Genomic DNA, 15,555 nt, shown 5'->3' on the forward strand with positions numbered 1-15,555 from the left:
CAGGCTGACGCCACCAGGAAGCCTGCCTGGGTTCCGCGATAGCAGCCCCTCCCCCCGACCCTCAGCGCCATACGCGGACTGCGCAAGCGCGCGCGCGAGAACCGGCGCGGGGCCGCCCGCTCCTAGAGCGCGCAGCCGCACTGCTCCACCCTCCACCTCACTGCACTGGGGGGCGTGTCCTGCGTGGGGGCGGGGCCAGGCCGGGCAGGGCCTATAAAAGCGCCGGCGGCGGCGGCGCGCCCGGCTCCTCTCGGCGGCGGTAGCCCAGGCGGAGGGGTCCGCGGTGGCGGCGGTGGCGGCGCTGTTCCCCGCGCGGTCCGCGGAGCGGGGTCCGGGTTGTTCGACGTCGGGCGTCGGTGGCACTGCGGCCCCGGCCCGAGCCCGACCCCGGTGAGCGCGGCCCGGAGGACCTCAACCCGGGCGCGAGGAACGGGCCCCACGGAGTCCCGGCCGCCTCCAGCCGGCCGCGCTCCCTGCGGGCCGGCCGCCACCGCTTACCGCCCTCCCTTTGTCTGCTCCGCCCGCAGGGTCCCCTCCCTGGCCGCCCCCCGCCCACGGGCCGCCCCCCGGGCCCTGTGTCCCCTCCCCCGCTGGCGGGGCCCGGACGGAAGATGGTGCAGAAGAAAACAGCCGAACTTCAGGGCTTCCACCGTTCGTTCAAGGTGAGGGCCGGGTCGGTTTGGGGGCGCTGCCGCTTGGACCACTGGAGTAGCCCGTGGGGTCAGAGCTCACCCCGGAAGCTTGTGCGGGGTCCTCTGCCTGTGCTTGGGGGTACCGCCAAAAGGGTGTGCGCTGGACTGGGTGGTCAGCAGGCCCAGGCCCTGTTCCTTGCTGCGATTTGCGGGGTCTCTTCCAGGAACCCCAGGAATGGCTTAGAGTCTCCTGCCTAGTTTGGTTCTGTGGCCCCCGCAAGTCCGAACCCGGTGTGTGCAGGGCGGGTGGTCAGCAGTCCACAGCCCAGTGCTCTAGGTTGAGTGTAGTCCCTCCTAGAATCCCTGGCCGGGCTGGTGCCCACTGCAAGCCTCAGCTGGTTGTGCGTCGGTCGGAGGGGGTCAGCAGGCCAGAGTCTCCTCTCCACCTTTGTTTGGCTGTTGGGAATCTTCCTCCAGAAATTTCTGGCCAGGTCACTGCCTCTGGCTGCCACCTCCAGATGGCCTGTGAAATGGAGGAGTGGATTGGACACCCCTCCCAGACACCCCAGACCCAAGCACTATTTCCTGTCGGAGTGGGAAGTTTCAGCAGAGGCCCAGTGGTGGCTGCGGCTGCTGAGTCCTGGTCTCAGATGAGCGAATCTGGGGGCGGCGAGGAGGGCAGGTGCTGGGCAGGGGCCCCTGTGGGGCCTGGCCCAGGGGACGCAGTGATGTCAGCTTGCCAGCCCCACCCCGCAGGCCTGGTTATGTAATGGCTTCCTTGGGCTTCCTTGGGCAGGGACCTGTTGCCCGGTAGAGAAGGCAGAACGTGTGTGTGGTGTGGGTAGGAAGGCACCCACACCAGTGTGGGAGGAGCATTCAGAGCCTAGTGAAGAATTCCCAGTCCAGCCAGTGTCCCTGGCCAGCTGCCCCACCCCTGCCCCACATTGCCTGTCATCCTTGTTTCCCTCTAGGGCAGCCATGGTCATGGCCTGTTGGGAGTGTCCAGGACTGGTCAGTAGAGGGATGGATCTGAGATGTCACCTACAGTGGTCTTTCCCCTCATGGGGTAGGGTATGAGTCAAAATGGGGTCAGCGCAAGGGGCCAGTGAGGCAGCTGTAGCAAACCTGAGCTTTCTGGATGGTTCCGGATGCCTCCTGCCAAGGCCTGCTGACTGGAGGCCCGTAGCCAGACCCACACTGCCAGGACTGTCAGGCAGCCCTGCTAGGAATTAGGACTGTAGTAGCCCCCAGCATGGCGACTCCTGTTTGACAGTCCTGATTGTGACTAGGGGGGCCCTCCGTTGGAGGATCTCCTTCTACAACCCACCTCACCTCTCCTGTAACCCTTGCCATTCAGCAGGGAGGCACATCAGCCAGGCCTCTTCAGGTGATTTTACTTTTTTTGGGGGGGGGGGGTGTTGGGGTTGAACTGACGGCCTTGGTGTGCTAGGTGAGCACTGAGCCCCATCCCCAGCCCTGTTTTCTTCATTTTAAGTGCAAATGTGGAGGGTCCAAGATCATGCCAGGGTCCCCAGCACATGGTGTCTGTATCACTGTCCTGGCCCCAGCAGACCTGTCCCTCACCAGTGTGGCTCTGGCCACCTCATCTGTCTCAGCCTTTCTGAGTTGGAGGCTGTGGCTAGCACATGGGAACCATGATCAGAGAAGGCCAGAGGCTTACACTGGGTCCTGCAACCTTTTGAGTTCTTTCACCCTTAGGAGGTTTTAAGAGTTGGGGGCAGCTGCCTCTCATGTCTTACCATGACAGTGGTCAGGGAGCAGGTGCCATGACTCCTTTGACCTGGAGACTCAGGTCCACCCTTCCTTCTAGTTGCCCCCTTGTGTGGTGGCTGCCCTGAGCCCCGGGTGCCTCTGTGCAGGAGCCTTATAAGAACGCTGCGTGCTAGATGCGTGTGCCTGCCTCCCTGCCGGGCTGGCGGGGTGCCCCCTTCTCCTGCCGGCCTATCAGCTCTCTGCCAGGGCAGGATGGGTGGGGAGGCAGGGAGGGCCAGTGCTTGCTTTTCATTCCCACCCACTGCCTCTCTGTGCCAGGCGGCTTCCTGGCCTCTGGTTGCCTTTTCTGCTGCGGGTCCTTAGTCTCCTGGAGTGATTTCTCTACCAGATGACCCTTCTGTCAGAGCCCTGCCCAGTGGTCTCAAGGCCCAGAAAGGGGCAGTAACTTGGCCCAGGTCTCCTTGCACCTACGTTAGCATTACTCGGCACACATGTCATGGCCCATGCTGCCTGCTGCCTGTTCTCAAGGTGGTGGGGACTAAATGAGAGCTAGTTTACAAGGGAACCTGGTAGATCCTCAAACTCCCCAGCTTGCAAGGCCTGCCCCTCATGCAGGGGACTTAAGTCTAGAACTGGACCATCCATTCTGTGGAGACATTTGTTCCAATAGTCTTCTGCTTGGGGACCAAGAAGAGGCTTCTGTGACATCCATCTTCCCTGATCAGGGACTTAGACTCTCTCTCCTGTCCTTGTTCTGTCTCTTACCCAAGCACTTGGCTGAATTTGAATCCTGGCCTCCACTGGCTCCTCCCCAAAGGGGTGGGCTTCTTAGCTGGTTCCAAGGCTGAGGGGGCTCCCTCCAGGGGTGTCAGGCTGACCTAGACAGTGGAGACTGTGGACTAGCCAAGGCCTGGCAACTCCTGCCCATGTCCCTGTAAGCTTCTGGAGCCAGAGCAGTTCAGCTGGACTCTGGCCACCCACAGGTGTGGTGCTTTGTTTCCCAAGGTGGGTTGATGGTACTCAGAAGATAGTTTTGGATGCACAGAGCAGTTGTGGGAGGGTGTTCCAGGAAGCACAGCGCACAAGCACAGGTGTGGAGGGTGAGATCTGTGTAATGGCAGAAGGGCCAGAAATGGCCTTAACCCATGTAGGGCTCATGTCCTCGGATGCAACCTGGGATTCATGGGAGAACAAGCCGGAAGTCCGGCCTGGCGGCTCCTGCCTTACCACTGCCTAGCTGCTTTGGATCCTCACAGCCCTGTCCCCAAGGTCAGCCCTGAGGTCATGTGTCTGGGGAGGTTGTCCACATTTTGGGGATGAGCAGACTGAGGCACAGGACATGGCTTGGGTCTGTCTATGACTCAGTCCTGGGCTGGGGTAGAAGGCCCGGTTCCTCATGGTCAGACAAAAACAAGGCTTCTCGCTTGTGCATGTGGACCTTGGGTCTGGATCCCTCTCTGAGGTGGGGTCCTGGGCACTGTGGAGTACTGAGCACCAACCTGGCCTCCACCAACTCCATGCCAGGAGCTCCTCCAGTAGCCACAGCCATGAGTGTCCCTAGATATCACTCAGTGTCTCCTGGGGAGGCTCTCTGAGTTAGGTGATCACATGGACCCCTGAGAAACTGCACCCCATGGTCAGATGCCCTGCTGAGGCCCTAGGATGCTGCACACAAGTCAGTCCGGGAGGCTGGGGTCCCTGGCCCATCCGGTGTGCACTCACTTCTAGTGTGAGTAGGGATGTGATAGATTTTTTCTGTGCTGGGCACCCAAAGTCTCTTGCCTTGGCACTGTTGACATTTGGGTCAGTAGTTCCATGTACTGGGGGCTATGGTCACCCAGGCCTGAGTGCTTTCTTCTCTCCTGTCCTCTACAGGGGCAGAATCCTTTCGAGCTGGCCTTCTCCCTAGACCCAGCCCACCACGCGGACTCGGACTTCAGCCCGCAGTGTGAGGCCCGCCCTGGTAAGGGCCAAGAGGGCAGGCGTGGCACTGAGTTACCCCTGTGCAAGGGTGAGGGCTGCCCTGTGGGAAGGTGGGTTAGGCAGGGAGCACCCTTCTGAGCCCTTGGCCTTCCCCGTACAGACATGCCCACAAGCCAGCCCATCGACATCCCAGATGCCAAGAAGAGAGGCAAGAAGAAAAAGCGATGCCGTGCCACCGACAGCTTCTCAGGCAGGTTTGAAGGTGAGTGAGGCAGCCAGCCAGGGTGCTGGGGAGCTGGCACCAGCCACCGTCCTCACCCCTCCCCGCCGCTCCCCAGACGTCTACCAGCTGCAAGAGGACGTGCTCGGGGAAGGGGCCCACGCCCGCGTGCAGACCTGTGTCAACCTCATCACCAACCAGGAGTATGCAGTCAAGGTGAGATTCTCCCCACTGCCCCCCAGGGCTGCTAGCACTACTGGCCAGGGCCTGGCTGGTGTTCCAGCTCTAGCCAACAGCCTGGGGAAAACCAGTGTCTAGACATGGCCCGGGGCCCTGCAATGCAGGCCGCCCCTGGGAATCTAGCTCAGCCCTCTTATCTCGCTGGGAAGTGACAGTGAGGGCTGGCCCCTGCCTACCCTCACCCAGGTACCAAGAGCCTAAGAGTTGCTGCCATGAGCTGGAGGCTTTGGCAGAGGCCATACTGGCCTGCTGCAGGCCTCGCACCCAGCCCTCAGCACCCCAGGCACCACAAGCACTTAGTGGATTGGTTATAAGGACCGAAAGGCAAGGGTGCAGTGTCTGGGGCCCAGCATGGGGGCTCTGCACTTGGGGAAACCCAGTGCAGGTCCACGAGAGCTTCCTGTGTTCCCCTCTCCCCCAATTCCTCTGGGTATGTCCAAGAGGTCTGGAAGCAGAGTCCAGATGAGGCCCTGGCATGGCCTTGGAACCTGGCAAGGCTGACTGGTCAGACCCTGTGTTCTGAGAAGCCTTCAGGCTTTTTTCGTGATTCTACATCCGGCTCCTGGGCTGGGCGGGGTCACAACAGGGCTGCCTGCCCAGGGAGGAGGGCCAGGTGCTCCCTGGCAAGTAGGCTAGAAGCCTGTAGACCCTAGTAGACATCCAGGCCCTGCCAGTGGCTTCTGCATCTGAGGCTCAGGAGGAGCCTGAGGAGGAAGAAGAGGAGAATTGGTCATCCCATTTGAATAGGGAGGTAGGAACCTTGTCTAGGAGAAGTTAAAGGAGGCTGTTGGCATGGTGCGAGGGCCAAAGAAACGGTCCCTCCCCTGGGCTGGGAAATCAGACCTGCATGGCAGCGTCCTTCTGAGCAGCCTCCTCCCCAGAACTCTGCAGGGCAGATTTCCTCTTCTTGTTGGACAGGGTAGGTAGCCCAATTCACACTGCGTGGCCTTTTGGTGGCTCCTGACTGCCTCCCCAGTGCCTTGCCATGACCCAGAGGGTTTGGGGAGCCCAGGGGGCTTCCTGGTGATAGTGTCAAGGCTGTTTTGAAATCTGCAGTGGCAGGAGGAGGTGTCCTGGGCACAGGAAGCAGGAAATATTGGGACTCAGGCTGGGTGGGGCAGAGTAGCCAGATTGCCCTCGGGATAGTTTGGGGAATGTCCCACTCTGTGGGCACAGTGCAAGGGATCCCTGCCAGGAGGGACTGCACTGTCCTCCGTAAAGTGGGAGTTCTAGCTCGCTTCCCCAGGGGACAGGATGAGGTTCAATGTAGTCCAGAACCTGGGGAGTACCCTACCCTCTGGACTTGGCACTCAGCACTGGATTGAGTAACAGTGATGTCTCTTGAAACCTCTTGCTGGGACAGGTGTGTTTGTCACTAGACATGTGGGACAGTACACTAGCTGTTGGTGCCCTTCAGTTTCTCCCCCAGCCAGCGGCTGTAGTGGGAGACAGCTCTGGGCATGTGAGGTCACCCAGCGTCCACTCACCCGGTGAGAGGAGCTTGGGTGTCTAACCTAGGGAGAGAGTCCCAGCAGGAACTGGGGATCGCTGCCAAGCACCTCTGACCCCACTTCTCTGACAGCAGATATGGCTAGGTACCTGCAGAGGCAGAACCCTCCAGCCCTTTAAGCTAATAGGAGGAGAGGGCGTAGGCTACAGACTGTGGGCTGACTTCCCAGGGCTCTGGGGTCCTGGGAGGCTGGACCAACTAGTGGCTAGGAGGCTGACCAGGGCTGGCCTGAAAGACACAGGCTTCTGGAGCTCGTGGGGCCATCTGCCCAGTCTGGCACAAAGCCAGGGAGGCAGGACTTGCGCAGCCGCATGGCAAATGGGACTGGCTGGGCTGGCAGCCAGGTGCCAGAGGCCTCCCTAGTTCCATGGGTCATGTGGGAACCAGCCGTCTGGGAGCAGAGAACTGTGGCTGGCCAGCTTGTCCCAGCACCCCCCCTCAGGTATCCTGTAGGCCCCAGCTCCTGATGTGCGTCAGGCCCGCAGACTCGGGCAGAGAGCTGCCCCCACTTGTCTTTCCTTCCCCTGGTGCTGCTGGCTGAGGTGGCACCGTACCTCCTGCCTGTGCTGACATCACAGTCCTGACTTCTAGCAAGTTCTGGGCCACGGAGGAGAGCTCTCGTTTCCAGAGGGGAGGGTCTGATCTCTGATGGTGGAGCTTCAGGCAGCATTCAGGGCAGGTTTCTGCGGGGGCTGGTCTGTCCTCTCACCCAGGTGGTGTGTGTCTCCCCACCTGTTTCAGATCATCGAGAAGCAGCCAGGCCACATTCGCAGTAGGGTGTTCCGGGAGGTGGAGATGCTCTACCAGTGCCAGGGACACAGGTAAAGTGACCTGCCCTCACCACAGTGCCAGTCCCTGAGTCATCTTTCCATGGATGAATGGGCCCAACCGCCAAATCACCGCAAGCAGGATGCTGACCAGGCACTGCTGGGCAGTGTGGGTGGGTCCAGTGGCAGGCTGCAGATGGGTCCTGGAGGGCATGGGAGGGCTGTCCCTCCTAGGCTAGACACTGGGTGCTCAGGGGCCTCAGGAAGCCTCAGCTCCTCCTCTGCCCCCACCCCAGGAATGTTCTGGAGCTGATCGAGTTCTTTGAGGAGGAGGATCGTTTCTACCTGGTGTTTGAGAAGATGCGAGGTGGTAGGTAGGGGCTCCTGGGTGGGGAGTGTTGGGAGACATTTCCAGCTGCATCCTTAGGGATGGGGGCTCCGGGACACCAGGAGGAGCCTCTCAGGTGGAAGTGGGCGCTAGACATTAGCGCAGGGACCTGGAAGTGACCATGTCCTCCCTTGGCATGGCCTTGCCCCAGGTTCCATCCTGAGTCACATCCATAAGCGGCGACACTTTAACGAGCTGGAGGCCAGTGTGGTGGTGCAGGATGTGGCCAGCGCCTTGGACTTCCTGCACAACAAAGGTGGGTGGTGGGGCTGACTGTGCGCCTGCAGACTGCAAGTCTGGGGTTTCTACCTGCCTGGAACTCCCGGGGAGATGCCTCCACCCCTAACCCCCTGCTCCACTTCCCTCAGGCATCGCCCACAGGGACCTAAAGCCCGAGAACATCCTCTGTGAGCACCCCAACCAGGTGAGGCAAGCCCCCACCCGGGTCCTGTGGGGTCACCCCTGGGAGTGTCCTTCTCTGCTTGCCAGGGCTGGACCCCTCCCACAGCCCTCTGGTGATCCTCCAGGTCTCTCCTGTAAAGATCTGCGATTTCGACCTGGGCAGTGGCATCAAACTCAACGGGGACTGCTCTCCCATCTCCACCCCAGAGCTGCTTACCCCGGTGAGAGTTAAGGGCGCACCACGGGCGTGCAGGGAAGGGCTTGGTGCGCAAGCTTGCGTAACCTCGAGGTGCCTGGGCCGCCTCCACAGCTCCTGTCCGGCTACCTTCCCTGGAGCCGGCTTCCGCTTAGCAACAACTGCTGATTGGCTGCGGGGGGTGGGGTGCCACGGGGGCGGGGCCGGGCGGGGCGGATTCCCTTCACCTGGTGAAGCAGGGCAGTGCCAGTCCAGTTCTGGGCACTTGCTGATTGGGCTGGGCGGGGTGAGCTCCAGCCACAGCTGCTGGTTGGCAGGCTGTGGATGGGGCGGGGCCTCGGGTGGGCGGAGGTGGGGCTAGGCGGGTTCTGGGCACCTGCTGATGGGGCGGGGCAGGCTCCAGCAGCAGCTTCTGATTGGCTGGGTTTTGTGGGGCGGTGGGTCTGTTGACCACACCCTCTTGGCCTGGCAGTGCGGCTCTGCAGAGTACATGGCCCCAGAGGTGGTGGAGGCCTTCAGTGAGGAGGCCAGCATCTACGACAAGCGCTGCGACCTGTGGAGCCTGGGTGTCATCCTCTACATCCTGCTTAGCGGTTACCCGCCATTCGTGGGCCACTGTGGCAGTGACTGTGGCTGGGACCGTGGGGAGGCCTGCCCTGCCTGTCAGGTATCCTTCTGCTCTGGATACCCCTTGGATGTCTCCTTCCTTCCTAGGGGCTACCCTTGTGCCCCAGGCATCTGTCCCTGATTGGGTCTGCAGGGTAGTGTCAGGCGTCCTGGGTTCCCTAGCCCATGGGAGGAGACAGACACACTGGTCAGAGCTGAGGATTTGAGAATTGGTGGTTGGGCCTTTTGTCCATGGTGTGAGGGTCATTATTCATGACCTTATGTCCCCAGGGCCAGGCTCCCTGAACTGCCTTTTGTAAATCAAGCTTCACCCTAGACAGTGTTCAGGTTCCCTCCAGGCATCTGTCCCTCACTTTACTTTGGCCCCAGAGCTCCCAGCGCGTCACTGGAATTAGGGCCTTGGCCCTCTCCAGTCCTCCACCCTGCATGCCAGGTGGCTGGTCCAGCACCCTCGCCTGTTGTGGGTTCTGGGGACCCTGGTAGGCTGCCAGTCTCTGGCATCCAGATTTGCCCACTGGGGTGACAGGTGTCCTGTGGGCTGCCACTGATCATCATACCCCTCCCGTAGAACATGCTGTTTGAGAGCATCCAGGAGGGCAAGTATGAATTCCCAGACAAGGACTGGGCCCACATCTCCTTCGCCGCCAAAGACCTCATCTCCAAGCTGCTTGTCCGTGATGCCAAGCAGAGGCTGAGCGCTGCCCAAGTCCTGCAGCACCCCTGGGTGCAAGGGGTGAGCGCCAGGGCCTGGGAGAGGACACCCAGCTCCCTGAGCTGCACCTTCCTCCAATGGATAAGGGGGAGTCTCACAAGTATCTGATACCCAGAGGGTTCAGCATGGCCACGCTGAGCTGCAGGGGTGGGTCTGTGTCTCCTGGGCTACACTGCAGTCCTAGGCCACGGGGTTTAGCTGAAATCCCACTGCCTCCCTGCCAGCCCTGCAAGGGGCTCACAGGAGCAGCTGCTCAGAGATTCCTGGCCTGGTGGGCCCTAGGCTCAAGAGCCACAGGGAGCCACAGTGCACCAAGCAGGGATCAGCCAAGGGACAGGTGGGCAGCAGCCCCAGGAGAGAGCCCAGCCCAGCCAAGGTAGACTCTTCACCTGCCATTTACAGTTCAGGGCCCATCCGTTTGCCCACTCTAGGATGGGCCTTCAATCTGGGAAGGGCCAGGCACTTCTCTAGGTCAGAGGTCATCAGAGCTGAGCAATACCCCAAGAGAGTAAGACCACCAGAGTGCCAGAAATGGGGGTCCCTTGGAATTCCATAATCAAGGGGCGGCTCCAAACCCCTTCCAGGAGCATCCAGAAACCTGTGAGCTGAGAAGGCAGTGGGGGGCTAGGGGTGGGTTTGGGCTGGAGACTCTGTCAGGAGGGGTGTTTATTTGGAGCCCCTGGCCCTCCTGCCCCGAACTGGTGGATCTCTGCTTCATCCCCACCCCCACCCTGGCTCAGAGCTGCAGGTTCCTTGGCATGGGAGGGGGAGGGGTGTCTGATGCACTGGGCATCCAGCTGTGTTCCTGGTCTCTCAGGAAGTGTCCAGGTGATGGAGCATGGACCTGGAGCTTCCCTTGACAGGATCCCCATTAGCCCTTGGGGACCTCGGGATGGGTCTTGTTTGGTCCCATCTGCTTTCCAGCCCTGAGTTTGCTGTCTTATTGCAGTGTGCCCCAGAGAACACCCTGCCCACGCCCATGGTCCTGCAGAGGTGAGGCCACCAGTGGGTTGGGGACTTGGGGGGTTAAATATTCAGTTAAAACCAGAAGAGTTTCTTTGAGCCGGGAATGGACACTAAGCACTTGAATGCCCCTGTACCAGTTAACTTCACATAGGTCCTACTTGGGATCCTGCACTCAGAGGGGCCCAAAGGTGTGGGGCGGGGGTCGACACAGCCCCCCGGGTCACTGGAGGAAACAGGGAAGGATGTGTGTTTGTAGATGGCTCCTACCCTGTCCCACAGGAACAGCTGTGCCAAAGACCTCACGTCCTTCGCAGCCGAGGCCATCGCCATGAACCGGCAGCTGGCTCAGCGAGAGGAGGATGAGGCTGAAGAAGAGGCCACGGGGCAGGGCCCGCCTGTTGTCATCAGACCTACCTCACGCTGCCTGCAGCTGTCCCCGCCCTCTGAGTCCAAGCTGGCCCAGCGGCGGCAGAGAGCCAGCCTGTCCACCGCCCCCGTGGTCCTTGTGGGGGACCACGTGTGACCCCCCAGTCCCTTCTCTGTACATAGGTCACCCCCTTCCCATCAGACCTGAAAGGCTTTGGCGCTGTGGCCAGTCAGGGCCCAGGGGCTGCCCTCCCTCTGCTCTGGCCGTGTCCGGGCTCGCCCAGCTGGGGGTGTTTTATAGAAGGTTTTTGCTGTTGGTTTTTTTTCCTTCTTCCCCTCGTTCCCCTCCCATTTTTTTTGTTTTTCTGTTTTGTTTTTGTTTGTTTTTTTCTTCCTTTTGACGGTGTTAAAAGCAAAGCAAGTGCCCCGGGGAGGAGAGCGGAGGGCGTGTGGCTGGGCGAGCCCCTCCTGCACCTGCCCGTGATGCTCACCGGTACTGTGAAGGTCTCTGTGCCCCACCAGGCACCTGTGCCCCCGGCTGCCTCCCTCATCGCCCGCTTCCAGCCAGTCTGCCATCTCTGAGTGCTGGGGGGATGCACAGGGCCCCGCCCATCCCTCCCCACCCTCAGTATTTTCAGGGACAGCCCCCCTCCCAGTGACGAGCAGAAGCCCCTTCACTGCTTACCCCCGGGGCACCCTGGCAGCCTGGGCGGGGGCAAGGGCCTCACTTGTGAAAGGAGGGCTGGGGTTCCAGTAGGGGGGCAGCACTAGATCCCCAGCCCCTGGCCCGAGCTCGCCTGCCCACCCCCCCTGTCCTTTGAGAGCTGACAATCGGGGCTCCTTCCCAAGCTGTCTGAGTGGATCCCCGCCAGCTGGACTTGGTCTCTGACCTTGACCTTAAACTGCAGCTGGCACGGGGACATACCCACTGCTCCCTCCCACTCCCCCGGGACTGAAGCTGGAGCCTGATCAACACTCTGCCCCCAGCTGGTTCCACCAAGGTGGGTGAGGGGCAGGACAGGTGCCCATCAGCCAATGTGGGGTCCCAAGGTGTCTCCCTACCCCCAGGGCACCTGAGTGCCCCTTCTCAGGGCTCAGTCTGACTATGCCCATGTCCTGCCCCACATTGGCCCTGAGTCTGGCCTTTGGAAGCTCTGTCACACACACCCCCATCTCCAGAGCTGGGGCCAGACCCAGGGGTACCCCAAATCCCTCCCATCCCCCACCTCCAAGGGCAGCGACTTGTGTGTGCCCACCTTCAGGAAAACGGCCACAGCTTGGCCTCCCTTGGGGCAACCAGGAATGGCCGGGGAGGGGCCGCTGGGTGCCCCCCCAGCTCTGACCCACTGCGCCTGGCCAGCCGGCTGTGGGCCTGGGGTCCGCCGCTGGGTCCTTGGCCGTGAACTTCTATGCAATACCAGTTCCCATTTTCTATGTGCAGTGCAGCCCTGCTGGTCAGGGGGGCAGCAGCGGGGGTGCTGGGCCACTGCCTGGCCAGTCCAGGCCTGCTCAGGTGTCTTGGGGCAGGGACTGGGCAAGCCCCCTGGCCTCCGAATCCGTGGTCAGGATCGTTTGTCACATTTAGTTAGTTTTTTTAAACCATCATTTGACTTGCTTCCCCGTTGAAGAATACTTGAATGTCGGAGGGGCCTCGCTGGAGGGGGCTCAGACACTGCCCAGCCCCTTACCAGCGTCACAGTCTGGTGGCCTGCGGGGGGGGCGACGTCCGGCCCCATCCTCTGCCCTTCTGTATCTGTGGACCGACCTTTCCAAAGAGCCTGGAGGGGTGGGGAGCCGCCCAGCCCCGCCCCATCCTCGCTGGTGGCGGCGCTGCCTGCCCTGGGGACTCTGCCTGGCCGCCTCGCGTGGAAGGCCACGCCGCAGCAGCTGTCGAACCTCCCCAGAGATGGGCCTGTCACTTCCTCTCCCCCATTGCCTCCACACCGCCACCGGAGGACTGGTTAGAGCCGCTACTGTGAATGAGCGACGGTCGGGAGCGACCCCTGACCCGCTCCCGGCGCCGGGAAGGGGGCTGGCCGCTGACCATGTCCAGAGGCTCAAGACGCGGAAGAACTCGAAACTGAGAAAGTGGGGCGAAGACATCCAAGCACTTTAACTCCATTGTACCAGGTGAACGATTGAGCTCGAAAGTTTTCCTTTACACCAACTGTCAATGCCAGAATTTTGTATTCTGTTTTGTAAGGATTTAATAAAAACCGTAAAAAATGGCCCCTGCCTGCACGCTGCGCTCTGCCCCTGGCCGCGCAGGAGAGTGGAACCTGGAGCGGCAGGCAGGCCGCGTCCTCTCCACCAGGACGGTGCGTCAAAGGCAAGGCCAGGCTCTTCCAGCCTCCCCCGGAAGGAGGGACTGGGCACCCCAAAGCTGACCTGAGTCGCCCACGCGGTGACGGTGGCCTCCCCCCGGTGCCTTGGGGTTCTTTGTAACATGGCAGCTGAAGCCCTTGCAGGTGACCTGCCTCAGAGCCTCTGAGCACCCTCAGGTGTAGGAGGGGACAGCACATGGTGTCCTCCTCGCACAGGTGGACTATGGCAGCTACCCCTGTACGTGATCTAACAGCATCAGGGATTCAGACCCTCCCAGTGTGGCCAGTGCCCTCCTCTGAAGTCCAGCCCCTTAGCTGTAATCGAATTCTTGCTGTATGCAGCCTCTGTACCGGGATCAGGGGCAGAGGAGGTGAGCTGGACTGACCAGGGCTGGCTGCAGGTCTTAGGGGGATGCAGAAGTCAGGGAGGGCTTCCTGGAGGAGGGAGCACAGGGCAGACAGTGAAGCCCAGGGGTAGAGTCCAGCTCCACCCAGACCGCTGCGTGCCTTGCTTGCGGACCCATGCAGTCAGGGGTCTGAGAGTAGCCAGGTGTGGTCACATGCAGGCCCCACAAAGCCAGGCCAGGCCAGTTGGTGGGCGTGGCGGGGTAGGGAGGTGTGGCTTATCTGGTGGGCGTGGTTATGTGTCAGGAAGGGGCCGAACCAGTGGGGTGCCGGCTGGGGGTCCTGTGCTCCCAGCAGCAGGGGTGCAAGAGGCTTGAAAAGAGGAAGAAACTGGGGGCTGCAGACCCGCCGGGGGAGAGCAGTGGCGGTGTGCCCAGGCGTTGGGGAGGCTGAGCCCCGAGGACAGTGGGGAGCCCCTGCAGGTTTTCATTTTCTTAATGTTTGTGGTGCTGGGGACTGAACCAGAGCTGCCCTACCCCCGAGCTGCGCTCCATCCTTTATGTCGTATCTTGAGACCTGCTCTCGGGTTCTCGCTGAATTTCCCAGACTGTTCTCTTGCCTCAGCCTCCTGAGCCGCTGGGATGAACCGGGCAGCACGCGCCCAGCTAGGCCTTATTGAGATAAAATTCACACGTAACACTTACCCATTGAAAGTGCACACTTCCCAGTGGCTCAGGAGGCTGGAAACGGAGGGTGCGAGTTCAAGGTCAGCCTCTGCAACTTCGGGAGGCCCTAAGCAATTTATTGAGACCCTGTCTCAAAAATTAAAAAGGACTTGGGCTATAACTCAATGGTAAAGTGTCCTGGGTTCAATCCCAAGTAATGAAAAAAATTAAAAATAAAGTGTGCCCTTCAAGCCTGGCATGATCACGCATGCCTGTGATCCCAGCAATTTGGGAGGCTGAGGCAGGAAGATCACAAGTTTGAGGCCAGCCTCAGCAATTAATTTAGCAAGACTTTGTCTCCAGCAGGACCGTGGGGTATATCTCAGTGGTAAAGGCCCCTGGGTTCATTCCCCAGCACTACAAAAATTAATAATAAAATAACAAAGTGTGTATCTTCTAGCACATTCTCAGGGCTGTACAAACACCACCTCTAATTCCAGACATTCTCAACATCCCTACAGTACATCCCATTCCCATGAGCAGTCACCCCCAGTCCCACACCATGATCCACGCCCTGTCTCTGGACTTGCTTGTTCTCGACATCTCCTGTCAACGGAGATGACATGTATGGCCTTTCTGTGTTCTGGTTCTTTCTTTCTTTTTTTTTTTTTTAAAGAGAGAGAGAGGAGAGAGAGAGAGAGAATTTTTAATATTTATTTTTTAGTTCTCGGCGGACACAACATCTTTGTTGGTATGTGGTGCTGAGGATCGAACCCGGGGCCGCACGCATGCCAGGCGAGCGAGCTACCGCTTGAGCCACATCCCCAGCCCCTTCTGCTTCTTTCTTATCTATTAGTACTGAGGACTGACCCAGGGTCTCTGACCACTGAGTCACATCCCCATCCCTTTTTATTTTTTGAGATATCACTAAGTTGCTTAGGGCCTTGCTAAGTTGTTGAGGTTGGTCTCAAATCTGCGATCCTCCTGCTTCAGCCTCCTGAGCTGCTGGGATGACGGGTGCACCACTGTGCCCAGCTAGGCTTCATTTTTCAAATAAAATTGAAAGAAAAAATACAAGGCTGGACACGGTGGTGCACACCTTTAATCCCTGCAGCTCAAAGTTCAAAGCCAGCCTCAGCAACTTAGTGACTTAGTGCTTAGCCCTAAGCATCTCAGTGAGACTCTGGGGTGTTGCTCAGCGGTTGAGTGCTGCTGGGTCAATCCCCAGTGTCAAAAAAAAAAGAAAGCTTTAGGTTTGCAGAAAATTTGTGAGGATCACAGAGTTTCTGTGAACGCAGCATCCAGTTTCCCTGATCCGGCCTTGACTCTGGCATGGCCCAGTGACACTGGGGTGGCCCTGGTCACCCATCCTGGAAGCGGCTCCAGCTTCTTCCAGTTCCAGGATTTTCCTGCCACTGCTCAGGAGAACCAGTCATGGAAGAGGGCGGGCTGGGCTGGCTGAGAAGAAACCACAAAAATAAAATCTAGAGCAAGTTCACTGGACAAGCTGTTCCTGGCAGACCGCAGGGGGCAGGGAG

General features: G+C 59.9%; 1 protein-coding gene across 1 annotated transcript; it reads left to right on the forward strand.

The window, feature by feature from the left end:
• The first annotated feature begins 255 nt into the window (after positions 1-255).
• On the forward strand, positions 256-12,317 carry Mknk2 (MAPK interacting serine/threonine kinase 2). Its single transcript, XM_026414673.2, has 14 exons — positions 256-390; positions 528-662; positions 4,242-4,329; positions 4,450-4,551; positions 4,628-4,725; positions 7,001-7,080; positions 7,323-7,396; positions 7,566-7,670; positions 7,783-7,838; positions 7,942-8,037; positions 8,485-8,679; positions 9,208-9,372; positions 10,301-10,344; positions 10,597-12,317. Exons 2-14 carry the CDS (start codon positions 612-614, stop codon positions 10,838-10,840), a joined length of 1,398 nt encoding a protein of 465 aa, XP_026270458.1. The 5' UTR covers positions 256-390; positions 528-611; the 3' UTR covers positions 10,841-12,317.
• The last annotated feature ends 3,238 nt before the right edge of the window (positions 12,318-15,555 follow it).

This window comes from Urocitellus parryii, chromosome 3 (assembly GCF_045843805.1).
Source record: "Urocitellus parryii isolate mUroPar1 chromosome 3, mUroPar1.hap1, whole genome shotgun sequence".
NCBI classification, from domain to species: Eukaryota; Metazoa; Chordata; class Mammalia; order Rodentia; family Sciuridae; genus Urocitellus; species Urocitellus parryii.

Excerpts from the sequence above, each read along its gene's own strand:
- Mknk2 (XM_026414673.2), top strand. The coding sequence starts at position 612 with ATGGTGCAGAAGAAAACAGCCGAACTTCAGGGCTTCCACCGTTCGTTC. Across the intron at positions 663-4,241 it reads GCTTCCACCGTTCGTTCAAG|GGGCAGAATCCTTTCGAGCT; the intron begins GTGAGGGCCGGG and ends TGTCCTCTACAG. Across the intron at positions 9,373-10,300 it reads AGCACCCCTGGGTGCAAGGG|TGTGCCCCAGAGAACACCCT; the intron begins GTGAGCGCCAGG and ends GTCTTATTGCAG.